Below are 23670 nucleotides of genomic sequence, written 5' to 3' on the forward strand. Positions count from 1 at the left end.
ACATTCTCAGCATAGAAGTTTGTTTCAAGTTTATGTGACGGGTTTTCCCCCCCACCCAGTCGCAGATATAGTGTGCGTGCGGAGAACCTACTGTTACCGGGTGTGGTGCTTTACCTGTTAGGCTCACAGGAGGGCTGAGCTTCCGCCACGGGGAACCTGGGGCAAGTATATTATGAGTAACCCTGTACTCGGTGCAGCGCCTCCACCTGCGATGGGTCCCACCAGAGGGGGAGTGGTTCCTCGCAGGACAATATATATCACTCAGCAAACAGTGGTAAAACAGAACTGGCTTTACTGCATAGCATGCACTTATCATAAATCAACAAATCAACAGGTGTCCCTCTCTAGAGGAGACACTAACTAATGCGTCTCGCAGGACGCTCCCACCTACACCGGGTGATCCCACCCCGTGTCCAATAATCCCCACAAAATGTCCCGCACTCTTACAGAGAGAGGATATGTGTGACTGCGCATCGTTGGTGCACTTGTTGACAAGGGTTACCTGCCGAGCACTCCAGTGCTCGGGCCTGCAACGGGCTTCACAAAGGATCCGATGACAGACGAACACCGGAACCACCATCAGGGACGATCCCACGCGGAAAGCCTCTGCAACGGCAGCGGAGGTCTACGCCCAACCTTCTGAACGGATGCGCAGCATCTGCTGAGTCCCTAACTGACTCTGTGAACTACGGTGATGCTTGCTGCTACTATAGGCCGTTCCTACAGCACAGCAACCTTAAATGGCTTCAGGGGAAACTCATAGGGGCCTACGGGGTAGCCTGTCCTATGCAGGTGGGTCACAGACCCCCTGCACCCACACTACCTCTCCCGTACCACCCGGGTCCCCTCTGCTTAACTCCTACCTACTTCTCCCAACACCTGCAGCAACGCACTGCAACCTACTTGGTGCCTGCAGCAAACGTGCTGCACACACACACGAAGCCCTCTTGTCAGCACTCACAGTACTGAAAGCCGTGACACTGACAAGACGCACCCACACACGAACCTAAGGGCAGGGTCCCTAACCTGGGGCCGTCCCTTATAATTACCCACTAACCTAGTGGGGAGTTGGGGTCTGCCTGGGATATTGGGAACCTTACCTGGTGTAGGAGCCACTTGCTCCCTACACCCTTCCTTCCCCTTCTTGCTCCCAGCTCCAACTGAACTAGCGTGGGCTCAGCGCGCAAAATGTATCTCTTCTTCCTGCCTGCAGGGCAATACTTCAGCCCTATTGGCTCCCTGGCATCACGTGGGGTGCTGCAGAGGCTCATGGGACTTGTAGTCCCTTCCAAGAGCCTTCCCTGGTAGGTTAGTGTTCGCGCGCTCCTTTCTGCGCATGTGCAACTCTTCAGAGCCGCCTGCAACTCCTTAGCCTCTTCCCTACTCTGCTCCGCGCATGCGCGATCGCACCGCATGCGCGCGCACCCGCAATGACAGCCCCCGCTAACCGAGTACGCCGCCGAGCCTCCGAGTGCTCAGCTCACTCCCTGCACCGGCCCCCACCTTTGGGAACAGACGGCGGGTCCATCGCTGCCTCCTGCGGCACCCGCGACCGCGCTGACCCAAGGAGGGGGGTCTCTGGGAGCCGGAGGGCACCGAGGCTACATTTATTTCTATCATACAGTATTTTGACAATGGTTTATCAATGCTTTTAAGTAAGTTTAAGCTAAACCTGCTTTAACATTTCTGTTCAGACCAATAAGCTTATACATTGAAGTTCGTTCACAAAAAGATGGTAAATTTGGCAAATGCCCTGTAATATGTGTAAAATGTACAGTATACGGTATAAAATATCTTGTAAGTGGTGCTACTCCATAACATTTTATTGGGCTAGAAGGTGTCGTCTATATCCAGAAGGTAGTCAAAAAACAAATGAAGGAGAAGGAGTAGGTAGTATAATACCTATTATTGGACCCACAGATAGCTGATACATTCCAAGCTTTTGTGAACCTCACATGATTCTTCTTTATGTCTATGAAGAACACTGTAAGATTCAAAAGCTGGTAAGTTATCAACTTTCTGCTCATTCAATAAAATGTATATCATACTGTTCTTCTTCTCCCTCATTTGTTTGGACAAATATAGCTACCCACACTTATTTTTCTAAATTCAGAGGTTTCTTATTATGGATTAACTATGCTTAGCAGAGGTAGAGAAACAATTGCAAAGGGGGTAGTAAATAAAGACAGTTCAATACAGTAAATGGATGAAAGGGATAGTGAGAAATGTGGTGATCATATAGGACCAACCATCTGTCTGCAGAGTGAAGGGGTGTGGGGTGCAGGGTGGAGAATGGGTTGAATTTATCAGAGATGCAGGGAAAACCATTGCTTAAAAAATATGATAGTGTGTAAGAAACCCCAAATCTGTATTAAGGCCTCTTTATACTCATTACGCTCATTATAATGTTGAGATCAAATGTTTTCTGTTCTTGAGTGCTTTTAATGAAAAGTAATTATATATATATAATATATATATATATATATACAGTGTTCGACAAACCTATACATTTGCACGCCCCGGGCGAGTGGATTTAACACCGTGGCGAGCTCCTATTGGCCCAAGCAGCACACGTGTGGTACTAGGTGGCGAGTAGATTTTTTGGTGATTTGTCGACCACTGTATATATATATATATATAGTATATATACTAGTTAAGTTATGGTGGGTAATTTTTTTTACAAAAACCCTCCACAGCAGAGCATATAGCAAATGGAAATTTTACTGTATGCTCATTTGCATGTCTGAGACAGGTCTGCAACCCCGTCTTTCACCATTATCACCCAGCACACAGCACTTTCATTGCAGCAAGGGATTCTGGGAAATGACATGCAAATGAGAACACAGTGCCACTTTTTGATTCAAAACCATTGAACATGGTTTCCCTATAGGCTTAAGCTTGCTGCATGGTCACAGCTTTGAGCACAGCCAGGGTTAAGATGCATAGCCAGTAAACCCACCCACAGGTCGAAAGTATGTGTATGTTTGTGACACCAGAGGTCCCCCCCCCAGTCAGTAACCCCCCCCAGTCAGTAACCCCCCCAGTCAGTAACCCCCCCCCAGTCAGTCACCCCCCCAGTTAGTAACCCCCCCCAGTCAGTAACCTTCCCCCCAGTCAGTGTCAGTCACCCCCCACCCCCAGTCAGTGTCAGTCACCCCCCACCCCCAGTCAGTGTCAGTCACCCCCCACCCCCAGTCAGTGTCAGTCACCCCCCCACCCCCAGTCAGTGTCAGTCACCCCCCCACCCCCAGTCAGTGTCAGTCACCCCCCACCCCCAGTCAGTGTCAGTCACCCCCCCACCCCCAGTCAGTGTCAGTCACCCCCCACCCCCAGTCAGTGTCAGTCACCCCCCCACCCCCAGTCAGTGTCAGTCACCCCCCCACCCCCAGTCAGTGTCAGTCACCCCCCCACCCCCAGTCAGTGTCAGTCACCCCCCCACCCCCAGTCAGTGTCAGTCACTCACCCACCCAGTCACCCCTGCCCCACCCAGCCACTCACCCAGCAAACCACTCACCCAGCCAGTCATTCACCCAGCCTCTCTCTCTCTGTGTATCACCCACCCTCTGTGTGTGTCACCCACCGTTTCTCTCCTCTGTCTCCCCCACACTCTCTCTCTCCCCCCCACACTCTCTCTCCCCCCCCACACTCTCTCTCTCCCCCACACTCTCTCTCCCCCACACTCTCTTTCTCTCCCCCACACACTCTCTCTCTCCCCCACACTCTCTCTCTCTCCCCCACACTCTCTCTCTCCCCCACACTCTCTCTCTCTCTCTCCCCCCCCCCACACTCTCTCTCTCCCCCACACTCTCTCTCCCTCTCTCCCCCACACTCTCTCTCCCTCTCTCCCCCACACTCTCTCTCTCTCCCCCACACACACTCTCTCTCTCTCCCCCACACACTCTCTCTCTCTCCCCCACACACTCTCTCTCCCCCCACTCTCTCTCTCCCCCCACACACTCTCTCTCTCTCTCCCCCCACACACTCTCTCTCTCTCTCCCCCACACTCTCTCCCCCACACTCTCTCTCTCCCTCTCTCCCCCACACTCTCTCTCCCTCTCTCCCCCACACTCTCTCTCCCTCTCTCCCCCACACTCTCTCTCCCTCTCTCCCCCACACTCTCTCTCCCTCTCTCCCCCACACTCTCTCTCCCTCTCTCCCCCACACTCTCTCTCCCTCTCTCTCCCTCTCTCCCTCTCTCCCCCACACTCTCTCTCCCTCTCTCCCCCACACTCTCTCTCCCTCTTCCCCACACTCTCTCTCCCCCACACTCTCTCTCTCCCCCACTCTCTCTCTCTCTATCCCCCCCACTCTCTCTCTCTCTCCTCCCACTCTCTCTCTCTCTCCCCCCCCCACTCTCTCTCTCTCCCCCCCACACTCTCTCTCTCCCCCACACTCTCTCTCCCTCTCTCCCCCACACTCTCTCTCCCTCTCTCCCCCACACTCTCTCTCCCCCACACTCTCTCTCCCTCTCTCCCCCACACTCTCTCTCCCTCTCTCCCCCACACTCTCTCTCCCTCTCTCCCCCACACTCTCTCTCCCTCTCTCCCCAACACTCTCTCTCTTCCCCACACTCTCTATCTCTCCCCCACACTCTCTATCTCCCCCCCACACTCTCTCTCCCCCCCCCCCCACACTCTCTCTCTCTCTCTCTCTCTCTCTCTCTCTCTCTCTCTCTCCCCCACACTCTCTCTCTCTGTCACTCACACTCTGGATCTGGATCTCTTATTTACCCTATATATCTTAACTGCCCTATACTACACCGAAATCTTAACTACCCTATACTGCTTTCTTCCAGATCTGGCTCAAGCTTCACACGGAAGACATCGGAACCCCCCCTAACCCAGAAGACAGTTAGGGAACATCTCCCCAATGTATAACATTGCGGGAATGAGGTACCTGGACATTGAGGGACTGCGGATCAGGTAAGATCCCAGGCGGGATTGCTGCTTTAGATATTGTGAAGCGGGGGCATCCAGACACTGGTTAAGGGGTTCAGGAAACTAGTCATTCAAATGTGGCTTTTAATTCTAGATCCGACATTTACACACACACATGTAACAAGGACTAATTGTAGTATAATGTAATACAATAAATACATTTGTCAAAAACGAATGTTGTTCTGACTAGGAATTTATTAAATGTATTTTATTTATATATTTTATTTTAAAGCGGGGTTGGGGGCGGGACTAGGGGCGGGGTTGGGGGCAGGGTTGGGGGCGGGACTAGGGGCGGGGTTGGGGGCGGGACTAGGTGGCGAGTAGATTTTTTGGTTGGGCGAGTAGATTTTTGGGTGATTTGTCGAACACTGTACATATATATATATATCCTATCCTCTAGAGAGTCGGGCTCACATTGAAGAAGTGTTTAATACAGTACCTGTATTTTATAGCCAATTTGAGAGGAGTGCAAGATTGTTGTATTTGTTTTCCATAAATGTATGGACAATTATCTTTTCCTAGCAGCATACTCCATAAAGGTATTGAATTAAATAGAGATGCTGATACACTGGCGACACACTTTATTCGAGCTCGGCTAGTCCCACGAATTCGGGTATACCCGGGTGTATTGAGGTTTGTGACTGTTTTCTGCCCGAGTGCATTGGGTTATTTCCAGGCAGGGATTGAAGCATTTTATTCCCGCTGGCTGCAATACTGCACAGTATATATATATATATATACTGCGTTACAATTCATGAATTTATGCCATCTGGTAGACACGCGAAGCATTGCAGCCTATTAAATCCTAATCATTATAATTTAACAGATCAGCCGCCCGTCAGCCAGGCATGAACCCAGGCTGGGAAGGCAAACGCAACGGGGCTTGTCAGAGGTGAGGAGCGGCGCATTCCAGGTATCTGCCAGGTACATACTGGGTATTTGCTCGAATAAAGTGTGTCGGTGCAGTACAGTTCAACCCCGTTATAACGCGACCCATTACAACGCGAATCCGCTTATAACGCGGTGCACGTGTGGCTCCCAATTTCCGTATTTATGAATACGTTACAACACGATTATTGGTATCTTAAATAGTTTATTGTACAATGCACACAATTGTAAATTATTTCGAACGCGATCCGCTTATAGCGCGATGTGATTCTTTGGACCCCAAGCACAGCATTATAAGGGGGTTGAGCTGTATACAGTAGTCTGCTACAGGGGTAGGTCTGAGCTCACCTAATTCTGTTTTGATAAATTGTCAAATATATTTGTTTTTTTATATCTGAGAATGCAAGTTTCAAAGGGATTTCAAAAAGGTACCTTTTTGGTCCACTCAACAATCTTGTGTTCTGTAAAGGTTTCAAACGTATCGTTAAAAAGAGTTCGCAGCTTCTCCTGGATAAGAGAGATTGTGATCTTTGAGATAGGTAGTTGGGCAACCTGGGCAATCACATCAGCCACTCGACCTGATCCTTCCACTATAATACATGGAGTGTTGTTGCTTATTGCATTGTAGATTGTCTGTTTGGAAGACAAGAAGAAAAGAGACTTTTTCATTTACTATAACTATGTCAAGCTTACATTTTAAAGTTACTCAAAAAACTAAAAAAGTATTTTTGAGGTGCCCTTTTTGTACAAAGGACCACTAATTTATTTTGGTACTGGGATAAACTTAGTGCATTTTGAAGGATATTAAAAGGGCAAATGTACAAACAGTGCTAAGTTTAAGCACTCTTTAAATCACCTTTAAGTAAAAGTGATATCCTGCTTTGCATAATCTCTCTTTTTATATCATGCTTTGCATAATCTCTCTTTATATATCGTGCTTTGCATAATCTCTCTTTATATATCGTGCTTTGCATAATCTCTCTTTATATATCGTGCTTTGCATAATCTCTCTTTATATATCCTGCTTTTCATAATCTCTCTTTATATATCCTGATTTGCATAATCTCTCTTTATATTGGCTTTCAAATGTTTTCTTTTTTTTCCTGAAGTTCCTGCTTGTTGTTTTTTTTATCTCTGTTTTTGTTACAGGGTAGCAATTATTGAGCCAAATGCCATGATTGTAAACTCTGGGGACCCCACAGTTCCCTATACACTTACTGGTAAAGTTAATGGATTGAAATCTCCCTCAGGGGAAACTAAATAGCTGCCACATCTCGGGAAAAATCTCCAGGTAAAATTGCCGGTATTCCTTTTCGCTCAAGGAGAAACACAACGACCACCATATTTAGGGCTGATAGGAAGGTGCAACATAATCGTTTGTGGCATCTTATTGGATGGCCATTTGAATGGCCATCAGAAGCACCGGTATCTGTACTGGTGAGTATGTTGGCAACCAGGCACGCCCTGAAAGCTCAAAATAGAGCAGTTTAGCTCTGGTGAAACCCTTATTCAAATAATGTTAAAAAAAGATTTAAAAAAAAAACAGGATTGCTGCTTTAAAAAAATGAAATACCTTTATTACAGCATTAGTATAAAAAAAAAATATATATGACAGTATATATACTGTATATAGAACATATTTACCAGGCCAAAGTCCAGCAAAAAGAGACAGCACACTGTGTGCTGAAATCCAAATGTCTTGTATTAGAACAAAAATTCTATTGAATACCTATGGGATGAGCATCTGTTTTTGCCCTTACACCTGTGTGCTGACTGGCTTTGGTATTCACTATATATAAAACTACATAGATATGTATTAAAATATATATACAATAAATACTCAACAAAATTAGATAATAAAAAATATTATTTTCTTTATAAACAATGGAAATAACTAAAATCACTTTCAAGGGTAATGTGAAAAGAAGGGATAAACTGAAAAAAATTTGAATATTGACATCCAAATGTTAAAAAAATAAAATAAACTTAAAAGTCTATAAAAGGGCAGACTACGTAGAGTGGAGTGTATCTTTTGAGAAAGGGGCATTGCCTGTAGTTCGTCCACAGGAGGAGGTGACGAGTAGGGAGATTACCAGATTTCTGCAAAATTGTATTGCACTGTAGTTTGTTTTCCCCTTTTATGTACTGACCCATAAACGACTCATCGAAGAGTAGAAAAACCTCCAAAAACTGATGGAAACCAATTGGAGAATCTATGCAGTGACATTGCTACTAACTACCCATGCAAGTGCAATTAATTTACTAACAACTCCCTTGGTTATATTAACTACTACACTATATTGTGTTTATCCTTTCTCTTTTATCTTGTCTATTCATTTCATATTAATTTTTTTGTCTTTTAACTAATTTGTTTCATGTGAATTGAGAAAATGTACTTGTGTACTAATGGGGATCATTAAGGAGATGTGTTATCTAAGTTGACAGGATTTGTTTGTTAAACTTTGTAATGTTGTTATTTTAACAGTCAATAAATGTTTTTAATACACCAGTACCAAATGGGAGGGGGAAAACCCCATACCAACTACTGGCAACCTGATTATATCAGGATTTACAGCCAGCCCAAGGGCAGAATAGTAGCCATCAGGTGACCTGGCTACACAGAAATAAAGGTAATTCTACATGTAGCATTAAAAGAGTTTGTGCACTCAGTACCAAACCCTCTTTAGCTAAAAGGACCAAACATTAAATATATATAATTAAATACAAATAGACGATACCGTTCTGTGGCTAACGAAATGTTTTTATTTGTGCAAGCTTTCGAGATACACTGATCTGTTCTTCCGGCGATGCTACAATGGATAAAGCAAGAAAAGTTTTCACTTAAAAACAGTGCACCCTGGAATGTATCAGACTGAAGCTTATCCCTCCCCCTGTGCAGTATGCGATTTAATCCACTCGGTCACAAGGGGTCCCAGCAGCCAGGGATATATCGTGCGGGTACTTCCGCTCTTATTATCGTCAGAGTCGGAAGTGACGTATGCGGAAGACTCGAACACACACGCCGGCTAAGACAATGCTGAGACGGGATTTCGTACAATACACTATTTTGGAGTGCTAAATGTGAGTGCATTTCCACTTGTTTGCTAAATGTCTATGAATAGAATCTTTTGAAATATACTACACCATAAGAGCCTTTCCCTTCTTTATGACTACGCCCTGGGCAGAGTCTGTGCCTGCTCGGGGGAATCGATGTTGAAGGTTAGTACCTGTACCAGCTCTAATAAGAGAGAGATAGTATCTCTGAAATGCTTCATTGAATTGGATAGAGTGTAAGTTGAATTAACCTACAATTCCCTCACTCAATTTGAATTTAGAAATTGATTGCACTATGTTGTGTTTTATCATTTTTTACATGGCTTCATTGTGAACACTCAGCGCTCCCCTAATTTTGGAATCGTGAAGCGCTGTGTATCCTGGTTGGTGCTATATAAATAAAGATATACATACTGTACTGTACATACATACATACATTTCATTTTATGTCCCAGAATACAAAACAAAAGTATAAATATAGCAGCTTCAGAATTTGTCATTTCAAATGCATATTAATTATCATGAGGTTACTTGAACAACTATAATAATAGTACTTAGTTCAACTATTATAATATATTAAGCAGGGAGTGGTTACCAACCTACCACAGTTCTACAAATGTTCTAACTAGCATACTGTATGATAGCACTATTATAATTAACCTATCTAATTTAAGAATATGCTATGACTGGAAAAATAAGACAGGATCTTTACAGGTAAACCATATTTATATTACTATGCAAGCAATTTATGCCCTCTAAAACTGCTATTTTTTACAACACTAACTACTGCACGTGGAACAAAAATTTTCAAATATGTATTTAAAAATTGAAGGTACACTTTTATATTTTATTTATTGATTCAACTTACATCAAGTGTGCCAGGTCCTCCCTCCAATACTACGCAGACAATTGGAATCTTGATGGCAACTCCTAAAGTGGAATATCACATAGTCAACTTTCAGCAACAAGTACTAGAATGTAAAAAAAACTAAGGCGGTTGTTCATTAGTCTGTGAAACTAAAGGGTGGAGCACTATCGCATTAAAGTGTACAAAAAGACAACTTAAACAAAAGCTTCTGATACGGTGCTACACAAGGGGTTAGTGTGCAAAATAAAGGAAATTGGACTGTGTAAAACATTTTGCACCTGGATTGAAAACTGGTTGAAGGATAGACAACAGAGAATTGTCTTAAATGATTTTAGTTTTTTTATGCCTTTTATGCTCATCTGTCCTTTATGGATTTCCTGTCTTTTTATGTGATCATAGGTGATTCTTTGTACCAGGGCTTCACTTGCCTCAGTCTTATGTGCCATCAGCACATGGTTGGCAATACATCGCATTCGCTGACTGAATACTCAAAGTGATCTATCCATTATGTCTATGTATGTAACATAGCTTTCCCAAATGTATTCTTTTAGGCCTGGTGTATCACAAGGGGTATACAATGCAGTCATCTGACTTGTCCACTAGGGTTCGCCCTTCAGTCCTTTGTTTACACTGATTTCTGCATCAATTGTTTCCATTCATTGTAGTCATATTGTGTATTTCAACCATGCATGTCACAGAGCCATTCCACATGTTTACATGTCTGGCATACTGTACTGTAAGGGGTAGAGGATGAAGTCATCTGGCTTGTCCTCCAGTTCCATATTTACACTGACTAAAGCATCATGTGTTCTTATAGGGTTTTATCACTATTGTATTAATGGAGTATTCTTTTCATATTGTCGATTGTCCGTTTCATGCCTACATAGGCTAGATATTAATTGAGAGTAATGATTATTACTATATACAGATGTGATCGCTCATACTATCAGAACACATCCCAATAACCGCTTTGTCAATTAGACTTTTTAATTGTTCTCTGCTGTTTTAATTAAGCAGTCTGACTGGGAGGCTTTTTAAACCAACCCTTTCCATACACGCTATCGAACCTGGTGAAGCATCCATAGATGCAAAACGCGTTGTTCGAATAGCGGGCACCATTTTGAACCTAGGCGGCTTCCGTAGTCTCCTTTTACCAGTCGCACTTCAGCCCTGCATACTGACCACGGTGAACAGGGAAACCACTGCTGCATGGGGATCGGAGTAGCCACTAACACTGACGGAGTTAGTGTGACAGTGAGGGGGTAAACAGGCTCAATAATAAAGGTTAAGCCCACTTGGTTACCCCTGATCCGTGTTTTGGGGTTCTAGAGTGTCAGCTCTTGGACCTGGCTGTCGTATATGCATTACTGTGACTGTGTGCAAATTATGTGACAAAGAATTTTTGTGTGTTTGCCTTTCCAGGAGTTCCAACAAGCATAGATTGCTAGGCTAGGAGTTTAAGGGTGGGTTTTGCGGAGAAAGTCTTGTCAGATTGTGCTATGTAGTGGGGTCCCCGAGTTATGGATACCCCAAAGATGTAGGTATAAAATGCTGCGGGGTCTTATAACATAGAGGGACAGTCAAAAATTGTGAGCTCCCAAAACAAGCAGTAGCATATACACGTTTTACAAAGCACGGAAAACACAGGTTCTCTCTGTCACTTAGCTTAGTGCCATTGGGTGTACATGGACAAGCGGTCAGGTCGGTACCGGTCATGGGACCGAGCCAAGATTTTTGCCCGATGTGAGAGCTACGGGTTGCCGACAGTCGGTCGGTTGGTCAAAGACATTACTATAAGAGGACTTAGAATCTCACAATGCCCGCATTGCTTCACCGGAAGGGGACATACCCTCAGCTGCAGTTGCAGTGGTCACACATCAGCCAAGAGCGCAGGAGGTCATTCCAGTCCAGGTGGTGGAGGAAGGACATGGGGAGGGAGCAGGTGCCAGCATGGATCTTGTTGGAGGACTGATTCGAGGGAGTGCGGTCGTGGTAGCCCCAGTGGCTAACGGACTTGCCACAACAGGAATCGCTGCTCTCCTTGCCTCATGGGGAGAGGGTGCGACCCTGGCCGAAAGGGTCCGGCTGCTTGCAGCCACACAAGGGACATCAGCCCCGCACTCCCACCTTGTTAACGGGGAGCAAGCTGCCCCCCAAGTGGACCACCACAGCTTCGGGAAATTCGTGGACGGCACGGATAAAATTGACGGGTTTTTGAGGAACTTCAAGGCCCAATATCACATATACCAGGTGCCAGAACAGGACTGGGTTTTATGGCTTAACCCGTTATTGTCCGGCACAGCCAAGGAGACACCCCAGGCAATCCCCGCCGCGGATGGCAATGACTATGGACATGTAAAAGCCCTCCTCCTCACCCAGTATGCCCTCAACCCTGAAGTGTACCGTGGCATGTTCCAGTTAGAGGAAAAGTGCAACCGGGAGTCTTACATGCTGTTTGCCTCCTGCCTGGATTTGCACGGTACATAGTGGGTGGAGATGTGTGTTCTTCTTCTTTGTTCTTACTACCCCGCAATATAGTATACAAATCTACCTGTAAGAGCCGAGCCCCCAACAATAACCGTAGTAAAGAGGATTTCTGCAATTTAAGCATAATAAGAATATAAGTGCATACCCAAGAGTGTTTGTATGCTTATTTTATAGTATTCCATGGATATTATTCCTACTCAATGTATAAGAATGTTCATACGGTAATATTGTTGGATCTACAATGTCTATTATTTGTACTATGCGGAAAACTAATAAAAACTATTTGAAGAAAAAAAAACTGCCCAGGAGAAACAATGCCTGTGGGGCTCAGACCCGGCAACTGATTCTATTAACCAGTCCTCTACCATTGTCCTGATCATATCTTTTCTATGGAACAGCTCAGCTGAGTGAATTGCTGAGTCTCCTTCCATAGAAACAATACTTACAGTCAACTAACACAATTTAGACTTTACAGGGCTGACATCCAACTTGTATCACAGAGCAATGCTTGTTCAATAAGCTGGGGTATTGCATTTACAAGAAATAAAGTGCTTTGAAATACATTCTTACATTCATTGATTACATTTATACATTCCCCGTTCTCCCCCAGATATTAAATACATTTGGCTGAATTAAACATTACTGAGACAGCCAGTTAATACGCTTTTAAGGGTAGCTAGCTGGACTTCACCGTTATTTTGTGATGCCAGCTACCCCTACCGTCACAATGGTAATAAGCATGTGCTCAAGCATGTTTTTTTTGTTTTGTATCTAACCTTTTAATAATAATTTCCTTTGTTTGATCGCTGTTAATGTTTGTTTCCTATGGAATTTCAAGGACATCTGAAACACTTGCATTAATTTCCTGTTTCTTTCTCGAGCTCAATAATGTGCTATCCTTATGTAAATTGATATGCCAAGTGTGAAATTGGTCTATGTGAATGCAATATTGTGATTCAGAGTCTATTTCACGTTATTGTGAAACACTTAATTTGTTTCGGAAGAGAAATAAAATTTCCAAATTCAAATTTATTTTTCATGAATCACAAGTGTCAGAGTTAAAACGAAAAGCAAATTTTGTCTGCTGCAAGAAATCAATTCAGAAATAAGTTAAGTGTTTTGTGTCTTTGTCCTCTGTGATGTTGGTTTTTGTGTTTTATTTATAGGAAGGTCAGCGATTTGTGATAAATGATGTTATTCAATCAATTGGGTATTAAGAAATAGCCATCAAGTATTTTCTCTACCCTTGTCCCACCCTGTCCATAAAGAGCTAATAAAAATTGGGTAGGGGGAGATGAGGGGTCTTGCTCTACAAGCAGTTGCTGAAATAGTAAGATCAGACAAAAAGGAGTAGCCAGAGGGACTCAAACCAACTTTAAAATAATAATTTTATAAGTGTCAGACTGTGATAAAAGAAAAATCACCCAGATATAACACCTTAAATATCCTACCGGCATTGGTTAACATTTGTCCTATGAGGTATTGCCCTTTTGAAGTTGAAGAAATTTGGAAAGTGCTAACAACTGTATCGGGTACTGATGTAAAAACATAAAATCGTGATGTATGTATAACCTAAAGTTCATGTGAGATGGTAAACAAAAACGAACACTCTAAAGCAGAGTTGAGAACACAATAAAGGGAACTATAATGGTTTAATATTAATGTTAAATATTTATTAACTGCTAAGAATTGATATTCCACTTTGATTTTTTGGGGGGATAATCCGTTGGATGCATGGGAATCTTTTATTTGGGTGGACCAAGCTTCGACCCACAACCTGGGCCATGGCTTTTATGCTCAACTAAGATCCATTGAATTGTACTGTATTATGTTTGCTTTAGTTAACTACCGTTAAAAAAACTAAATATAACATGTATTTTGCTAATGTGTTTACAATTTGGAAGATATTGCTCTTGAGTTTTGTTATGTAGAGTTTATATATTATAATGTCTTTTTATTGTTATTCTGCTTCTGTGAGTTACCTACTGTATGTGTTTAGAATGCGGTGTACTTTATTCTGGTCACAGAGTACTCCACCACAGGTGTAGAATCATCATAGTTGCATGTTTTTGATATTGTCAGTATAATGAAATGTGCTGTATTGATATTATTGATTATGAATGATAAGCAAGTTGGTCATTTTAGGGCCTGTGATTGTCATTTTCATAAGCACACATAATAATGTTCACATTGTTTACAGTGGTGGGAGGTTACATTTACAAATATCTTAGAGAGCAGTTTCCAATTTTTATAAGTGAAAAAAGGGGTTCAGTGTGAGAGATAGTAGTAAGCAAAGTTACTACTAAATTATATATATATATATATATATATATATATATATATATATATATATAATATTCCATATTAGTATAAATGATGATACATATAACAGAAGATGCATGCAATTATTATATTGTTGAAATTGATTTCTTATAAAACAATATTTTGGTTTGCTATGTGAAAGCTTTGGTATTTTTCCTAGAAAACATTAGTGATGTATATATATATATATATATATATATATATATATATATATATATATATATATATATATATATATATATATATATATATATTTATAGCTTCTCTTGGTTTTATTTGGATTTCAAAGTAATGCTAAAATTGGGAGTGGGAGATTTGGGAAACTCTGATAGTAGACTCAAAGGTCTATCCTATTAGATTTGTCATTATGTTAAAAATGTAACTGAGACTCTGTGCTCACAGGCAATTAGGTATTGTATGTATATCATCACAATTTTAAAATGTGCAAATTAGAAATGTTTCCTGTCTTATCTAGTACATGGAAGGTTGAGTTTTGACTGGAGAGTCAGAATATGTAAGATCCACTTGGGGTACAATATATTTAAGACCATTGTCTGAAGGTGCCTAGTCCAGGTTTCCTCCAAAGAATAGATTTTCTTTGTATCAGAGTTAGGAATGTCACCATCACTACAATAGTCAATCTTACAATTAAACATTAGAAATTATGAGATATGTTATTACATTTTGGGTGAGAATATATTTACAAATCTGAGTCCGCTCCTATAGACATTGTTGTGCATCATAATCTATTTTATTATTACACTGGTATGATAGATATAGAATAAATATACAGTATGTTAAATTAGTGAAGTGTAAAAACTCTGAGACTGTCTAAAGTATTTTAAAAACCCCAAACAAATTTTGAGTGTAAAATTGCCCTCGTGGTTCAGCACAATAAAGAATATATTAGTAAGGTTATCACCCAGGTTAAAGAAGATCATGTGATAAATATTATGCTCCAGCCAGTAGTTGTAATAGTAATTACTATTCTCATATTTTATTCCACATATTTAAGTATATACTCCTTAGTTGTGTGAATTGTATAATGTTGTGGGGATTTTTGTTTGTTAATTATTTCGCCCATGAAGAGCACCAAAAAGAAAGCAACGGTGGCCCTCTTTGGATCCAAGGGGGTTTGTGTTGGATTTTGGACTGTGGAACCCCCATAACAGAGACATAGTATGACTTGGTCTATTAGTGGTATGTTGCATTCTTGCACAAAATGAGTTAATGTTCAGTATTAGGCTAGACCAGTAGTTTGTAACCTTTCTTTTGGTTAAGGAACCTTATATTATATTGTCAAATTCTGAGGAACTAAGAATGCTTAGTTTGAAGCTCACCCCCTCCCACTTTTAAATAGTTATAAACTCACTCCATCTCACCTTCCACACTCATGGGAACTTGCAGGCAGTTTGATTGCGACAAATCTAATACAGAGTGCTTTTCCTGGTATTATACAGGTTAATAAGAGCTTCAATCAGACTTAGAACTATGCAACTAATTTTGACAGATTTATTATAAATCATTCTTCCTGGTAATGTACAGGTTATTAAGAATATATATTAGTGTTAGGACCCTTGAGACGTGGTCTGCCTTGGAGGGGCTCAAGGGCTTACAACACTTTGGCCAAAGAGTTAAACTAAAAGACCATTTCATTCAAAAGATATATATATATATATATATATATATATATATATATATATATATATATATATATATATATATATATATTTAGGCACTGTACTGTGTATTTGTGTCATAGGATGTAGCACTGAGCTCTGTCTGTGTTTCATGTTCTGTCTCTGGTTTTAAATATATATTGCCATGCTCAGTAGCACTCCTCTTTGACACTTATACGCATATATATGTTGTGGTTATTTTGGGGGTTCAATATGAGCTTGTAGGGGTTCTGTGTGTTTTGAAATTCTGAGGAACCCCAAACCTCTCTAATAGCGAGTCTGAGATTAGATGCATAGTCAATTCTTATATATTTGGTTCAATTCTCAAATTATCTGAAAATTACAGGGAACCCTTTAGGGATGCCCTGGGAACCCATGGGTTCCTAGGAGCCCCTGTTGAATATCATTGGGCTAGACCCTAGCAGATAGCAGTGTTCAAGAGAGCCAAAGGAAAAGACAGTGGAAGTACTGTATACTGTATCTCCAGAGCAGTAAACATTATCTCTCAACTGTCCCAACACTCTACAATGGAAAGAAGAAGTATCCTCCTTATGCACATTATGCCAAATGAATGCACAAGATAAAGAACATATGGGAAATTGATCACATAAAGCCAGGGTGAGGGAAATGCGCACAAGCAGAATGATGTGAGAATGAAATAGGGATAATGTTTTTTTTACAGGTACTGTATATATACTGGTGCCTTGGGAAAGATTCTTTGTCTAGACAAGAGTGTCTGTTCTCATCACATTGAGGCAACAATGTACTGTACTATGTATCCTAATTGCTTGCTGTGTTATTAATAAATTATATGTACTTTGAGAAATTTATTTGTGTCAAACTCTATTTTCTTCCAACTGTATGTCTATTTTTGAAGGAATAAAAGCATTCTTATTGCTATTAACCTGTTTTCCAACATACAGTAAGAGCTGAATGCTATTAAATTTCATTTGTACAGTACATTTTGAAATGTCAAGATGCCTCTTCTGTCAGCAATTAAGACATCATAAGTTAAGAATCCTAGAAGAAGCAGGGTTTTTTTCATACTTTACCTCCTTTCTCCTTAGTCTGCTCTGAAATGAACTTTTCCAGTTTTGCCCTCAGGAGGATTTCCACACCATATCTTCCATTTGTCCCATCATCCACCAAAATGAAGTGTGAATGATTGTTATCCAGGCAGGAGAGGTTTCCTTGGTTCTCCTCATCTAACTGATACTCAGCTTGAAATCCACCCTACAGAGAGAGGACAAAATCTGCAATCTACTCCTCAAAAGTTAAAGCTGCAAAGAAAATAACTATTTGGGGATATGTATCACAATAGTGCAGTTTGCTCACATACAGAGCAAAAACTTTTATTTTAAACAAAATGCACCGACCGATGTAGCCAACTTCATTGTTCTTTTTTTACAAGATGTCGTACAGTATACTACAGTAGGATATATTGCAGAATGGTGCAGCAGATTATCCATTGAATCCTATGGAAACATTGTAATATTCAGAGATATACTGGAATAGGTCATCACAAGGGACAATAATGCTGGCTACATCCGTATGAATATTGATAATCTAGCTATTTAGATTTCATGCAAATCTCTGAGCAGAAGTTAATGCTGCCTAAACCTGGCAGATTTTATTTGCCACAAAGAGAAAATTGCACCAGCTATTGGCTCAGCGTTTCATACATATCATTATAATATTGTGCTGGCTCTTCCCTTAATTCCGCCTATAACCACTGCCCAATGGCTTACTGGTGCAAGTGGAGCAAAATTAAAGCAAGGGCACTTTGATTCACTGACTCAGAGTCAAAATAATGTCATTTGCAGCAGATTTCGGATGCTCCAGCTTGCAACACTTGATATACAGTAGGTGCCTTTTACGTGTATCTGCTACTTTCACCAAAAAGTAATCTCGCACAGTAGGCAACATAACAAAGTGCTCTTTTGATGGAAATATAGTATTAACATTTTATGTTGACAGGGATGATGTGATTTTCATCACAAACTTACAGTTCTCGAAATCAAACTGTTGCGATTATGAACAATTCCCCATGTAGCTATGCCAATAGTGACAATTGTATGTCTTTCAATCTCATTGTCCTTGCTGCTGCTACCCATACTAAAGTCTCGTACTGCTTCCCCAACTTGCTTCATTACACCAGCATGTGAGCCTCCAGTTATAATCCAGGCACCTGGTAAAAAATAAAATAAACATATGGGATTGAGAAGAAAAAAATGGTTGTTCTGCTATGATCCTAATACTGTACCTCCAGGGAACACAGCTTTCTAACCTCAAATTATATAACATATCCACTAAGGCAGTTCCTGTATAAATAAAATGACATATTGCAAAACCAGTGGCTCACTGAAAAGCTATGGTACATTTAGAACAACTGCAAATCTGTTTTCATTGGAATCGATCAATGGTGTGTATACAGAGCACATGTATTCATACAGTATGTAAGCACAGGGAAGCTGATCCTGCTGAAAACTGTCATGCAATGTCATTTAATGAATCTCCTGCTCCTTAGAGATAGGCAAGCTACATGTGACCCCACTCAAGTTAATGCTGCCAGAAGACAGCGGTCCCGTGGTTCTTGCACCATTATATTGCATTGCACCAGTATAAGAGGGATACATCTTCTCACAAAATACCACACAAATGATGAGTGTGAAGTGGGAGACGTTAATAACTAAATTAGACTTATTTTCATCTTGCTTCAATATGCCAATATACTTTTCTCAAATTATGTATTACCCCAAATGTTGTGGATTATCAATAGGAGGAGTTACAGAGGAACTACTGTACAAATTCTGGTCTTCTGTGCATGATATGCAACTAACCAGGGTAAACACTGATGTTTCCTTTCATTCCAGGGGAATCTCTGTTCGCTCTTCAATTCCTAAATCCTTGAGATCCTAAAGGCAATTCATTTTCAATACAATTTACAGTTTACAGTATTTCTTCAGCTGATAGTCTCTTGGGCTGATATTCCTTATATATTTTGAGAGGGTAATATTTTATAGCAGAGTCATTTTAAGGAGTAAGCAATTCTACTGTTGATAGAGAATCTTACTTAAGTACAAGTCCAGGTGCCAACTATTTGTGCCTTTAAGCAACGTACTGTGGCTACAGATACAGCCACCAGTATCCGATCACTACAAAAAAATAATCTGGGGCAATCTCACAGTAAATGCGTCAACATGCCTCAACATTTCTGTGAGATTCCTAATGGCCCATCGGATTAACATAGCAGGGGTCCCTGCAGTCCCATTCAGTTTGAATGGGACTGCAGAGACCCCCACTGTCTTAATCCGATGGGCCATTAGGAATTTCACAGAAATGTTGAGGCATTTACTGTGAGATTGCCCCAGATTATTTTTTTTTTCAAGGCAAGTGACCTAATACTGGTAGCTGCATCTGTAATTTTCTTGTACCCCAGTTAAAATTAATTTGACTGTTAGCTCTTAACTAAGGGTAGTTATTCACTATCTTTCCTATTCAAGATAGTGAAAGATTAGGAACTGTACAGTTAATAATGTTGCAGCTTCCATGGAACTTAATACATCTTCACTGTTTGTTAGCCACATCTCAACATATTGAATAACAGCCTGTTGTGTATATCCATGGAGGTCAGTTAATGATATAACTAGATGTTAACTTCAGTTAACGTCTCATTAAGTGCTAAAGGGGGGTTTCAAAGCTCAGTAATGATGGGTTAAGTGCTGTTTTCAGCCATAACAAGCTCTTGCATTACTATAACAGAAGTTAGTGCTAATGTTATGCAAAAGAGGTGTTCCCTTTAACAACGTATATCTACAGAGCTCTGCTATAATGCAGGGATTTAACGTTTTTTAACATTATGTTAGTTAGATCATAGCTAAAGGAGGCATCACTCCTACCCAGACCTTTAAATAGGTCTTTTACAGTCTGGATAAATGTACTATACGACATCACTTTTTATTTGTATTTTTTCTCCCTGGAGGTGCGCTGGTTTTTCTATATTTTTCTGAACATTTCTGTGTGGGACTGTGGAACGTCACTTCACCAGCAGCATTTCCAAACAGCATAGGAATAATTTATATTAGTATTAGGAAATTAGATTGTCAGTTGTGTCATATTGTAGCATTAGAATAATTTTTATTTAATACACGTGATATTATTATGCTAATTGGGCTTGTTTTATGTATACTTTTTATGATTTGACTAGCATATTGTTATTTACAGGGTTATTTTTCCTCCCCTCTCTTCTTCTTTTTTTTTTTTTTACTTTAATTAAACACCTACTTAGGGCCTGAATGGAAGTAATGCCACCTTTGGGTAAAACAGACTTAACACCATGTTTTTGAAGCAAACACAATGCAGTGCTAACTTAACATGGAGTTAAGCCTATGCAGGTAGTCCTCGTTATCCAACGTTTCACTTTACAACGAATGGCATATCCAACGCTTTACATTGCAACATTGCCGTTTTTTGATGCCAGAATGCGTAATCCAACGCCTGAATCCGTTATCCAATGCACACCGCCACTGATTAACATGGGACTCACTTTACAACGATTTCACTATCCAACGCTACTTCCAGAACGGATTCCGTTGGATAACCGAAGACTGCCTTTGCTAATGAAATCACTAAAGGATATTGGTTATGCATATATTTAGCTCTGCGGATACCTGTTAAACAAAGGGAAGCTAACGGACCTTACCTATTCAAATAATATCACGGTAGTATCCAGATTTAATGGACCTCTATGGATATACCCCTATGTGTCTAAATTGTTGCACATTGTGACAACAGTATAAGAATACATAATTGGTATGATAAATGTTCAAGTTATTTCATGAAACACACAAGATTTTGTGTATGTTGGAATGAGCTCTCCTATCCCTACTTGCGCATTGTAGAACATTTCAATTCTTCTTTAACACTCATTCTGACTCTGAAGTAAGTGGTCTATTTATGCTTTATAAAGAAATCATTATTGCAATAGCTTTTAAGCATTTTCAGATGCAGCGGCCATTATTCGAACGCTTCTTGTGGTGTATACCTTGGAATACCCATGTGATGGCACGCGATTTCTTCCAACCGTACCGCCTTAAGATGCGTGTTGACTCAGGTTTTTATCGGGTTCAGAAAATTGCATTTTAGTGTTGTCTGCAATACCGTCGAGAAACTGAAGTGGGTAATCGCGAGTTGTTGTCTTAAAAATCTAATAGCAATTCAACATGTCTTTTATTGCTGTACAGTTCTGCAAGTGTGTGTGTAATTGTAATTTGAAGATTAACGTAACAAGTTCATACTCTATAGTGTACATGGGAAAGAAGTCCTTTCTGAGACTCCTTAGCCATACACAGATAAAAAATATGAGTACACATAACAAAAGTATTTTGTACGTATTAAGTGTTGTATTTGTACAGGATAATAAAGGGGAAAGAAGTAATACAAAAATACAACGTCGCTTCTTCTTCCGAATGTAAAAAATGTCCGCCCATGCGTGTACAGTATGTCTAATTGGAACCTTGTTGAAACGCATATGCGTGTCATCACATTTAGGCGCATGCGTGTATGTCTCATATGAACCTAGTTGAAACGCATATGCGTGTCATCACATTTAGGCGCATGCCACGTCTCATTGGAACCATGGTGAAACGCATACAGTATGCGTGTCATCACATTTAAGCGCATGCGTATATGTGAATTTCAAGTCTGAAAATAAAAATAAAAAGAGACATCCCTTTTTTTCTCTCGACATGGGCTTAACAATTTTTGCCATTCTTACAATCAATCACTATCTTTTAAATTCTACAGTAATTTATACTGTACTTTATGAGGTGGGTGGCATACTGTAATTTTTATTGGGGGGTTCAAAACATTCTGATGACCTGTTCAAAAGATTTCTTTGAACTAATAATCCTGCATACAGTACACACCCGGGCTGGCAAAGCTGCTGTAAACTGGAGTAGTAGCACCCCCCCCCCATACACACACAAAGCCTAAAGTATTTCAACTGCTTATCGACACCTCCCCCAAAGCCATTCATTATGTTGGAGGCTTTGTTAAGAGTCTTCTTGAGGCCGGTTTCACACACGCATGCGCACATGTGAAAAGCCCTTCTTGGGGATTTGGCGAGAATGACTGACTCCACATTAATCAATTTAAATTTCAAGTTTGAAAAAAATAAAATAAAAAGAGACATCACTTAAGAGAGTGATTGTAAGAATGGCAAAAATTGTTAAGCCCATGTCGAGAAAAAAAAAGGGATGTCTCTTTATTTCTGACTTGAAAATCACATACACACATGCACCTAAATGTGATGACCCACATATGCGTTTCACCAAGGTTCAAATGAGACACACGCATGCGCCTACATGTGATGATACGCATATGTGTTTGAAAGTATTGAATAATAAATAATACATATAGAATAAAAGATATACACTTTTATTTTTGGGGTGTCTTAGCAGAGTTAATTACACATGCAAGTCTATTGTAATTATACTGCAAAATGCAACGTCAAACCGTAGTGATGATTACAGTACAATGTAAAAAAGTATTGAATATGATAACATAGCAGCATACTGTATAAGGTTTTCTATAAAGCTCACAATTATTCTACCCTAATCAATAAAAATTGCACTGTCACTGTAAATGTTTTGCCTACTTGGATTTTTAAATCAGATGCACAACGCATGAGCAACGTTTTAAAAAAGCAATATTAGAGGTCGAACAAAATCCCTCCTTTTGCCCTTTTCAGCTTGATGTCAAAGTTTATTTTGTGGGGGAAAAAAATGATGCTATTATTTCCGATAATACGCATGCGTTAGGTCGCATCATCGGGAATTAAAGCAGCAGTTCAAGCAATATCCTACAGTACATGTGTATCTGTACATTGAGAACAAACTTCTAATAGGCTCTGGCTCTTGAGCCCCGCCCTCTCCCTAGCTGTCTACCAATTGTATCTAGTATAGTAACTGCTCAGTCAATCATATTCAGGACTACATTTTCGATAATTGTGCAAGAATTTAATTACATTAAATAACCCTGAGCAAAGCAATTGATTACAGGAGAACGGACCGATCTGCAGCTTGTTGTAGCTAATCACTTGTCTGTGTGCACATTGTATTGATGCACATATTGTATTGTTTTTTAGAAAAATATTTTTTTTTGAACAGCAGCTTGAACTGCAGCTTTAAACTTAATACTGTACTGTACATTATATGTACCTTCATTATAAACTTTGCCAAACGGGTGGAGATGAGCCACTGTCACTCCCGTAGTCTGCATTATAGTTGACAGGTGATAGCTGGACTGCTACACCTGTAGTTGACATCTGATGAAACTGGAAATCTTTTTGGTACACGCAAGCTTGCTGGTACCTGTAGGTGAAATCAGGCTCAGGCTGGAAATTTTGCAGGTATTCCGGTAGGGACAGGTAGCA

At 40.6% G+C, this 23670-nt stretch overlaps 1 protein-coding gene across 1 annotated transcript in view; it reads right to left on the reverse strand.

Annotated features, from left to right (window-relative positions):
- Positions 1–23670, reverse strand: part of TRPM2 (transient receptor potential cation channel subfamily M member 2) — a 161786-nt gene that overhangs the window by 100689 nt on the left and 37427 nt on the right. Inside the window, exons 6-9 of the mRNA XM_075608423.1 lie at positions 18242–18423; positions 17288–17468; positions 9748–9809; positions 6258–6458 (exon numbers count right to left, since the gene is read on the reverse strand). Coding sequence (XP_075464538.1) covers positions 6258–6458; positions 9748–9809; positions 17288–17468; positions 18242–18423 — 626 coding nt within the window. The remainder of the gene's footprint in view (positions 1–6257; positions 6459–9747; positions 9810–17287; positions 17469–18241; positions 18424–23670) is intronic.

This window comes from Ascaphus truei, chromosome 7 (genome assembly GCF_040206685.1).
Source record: "Ascaphus truei isolate aAscTru1 chromosome 7, aAscTru1.hap1, whole genome shotgun sequence".
Lineage (NCBI taxonomy): Eukaryota > Metazoa > Chordata > Amphibia > Anura > Ascaphidae > Ascaphus > Ascaphus truei.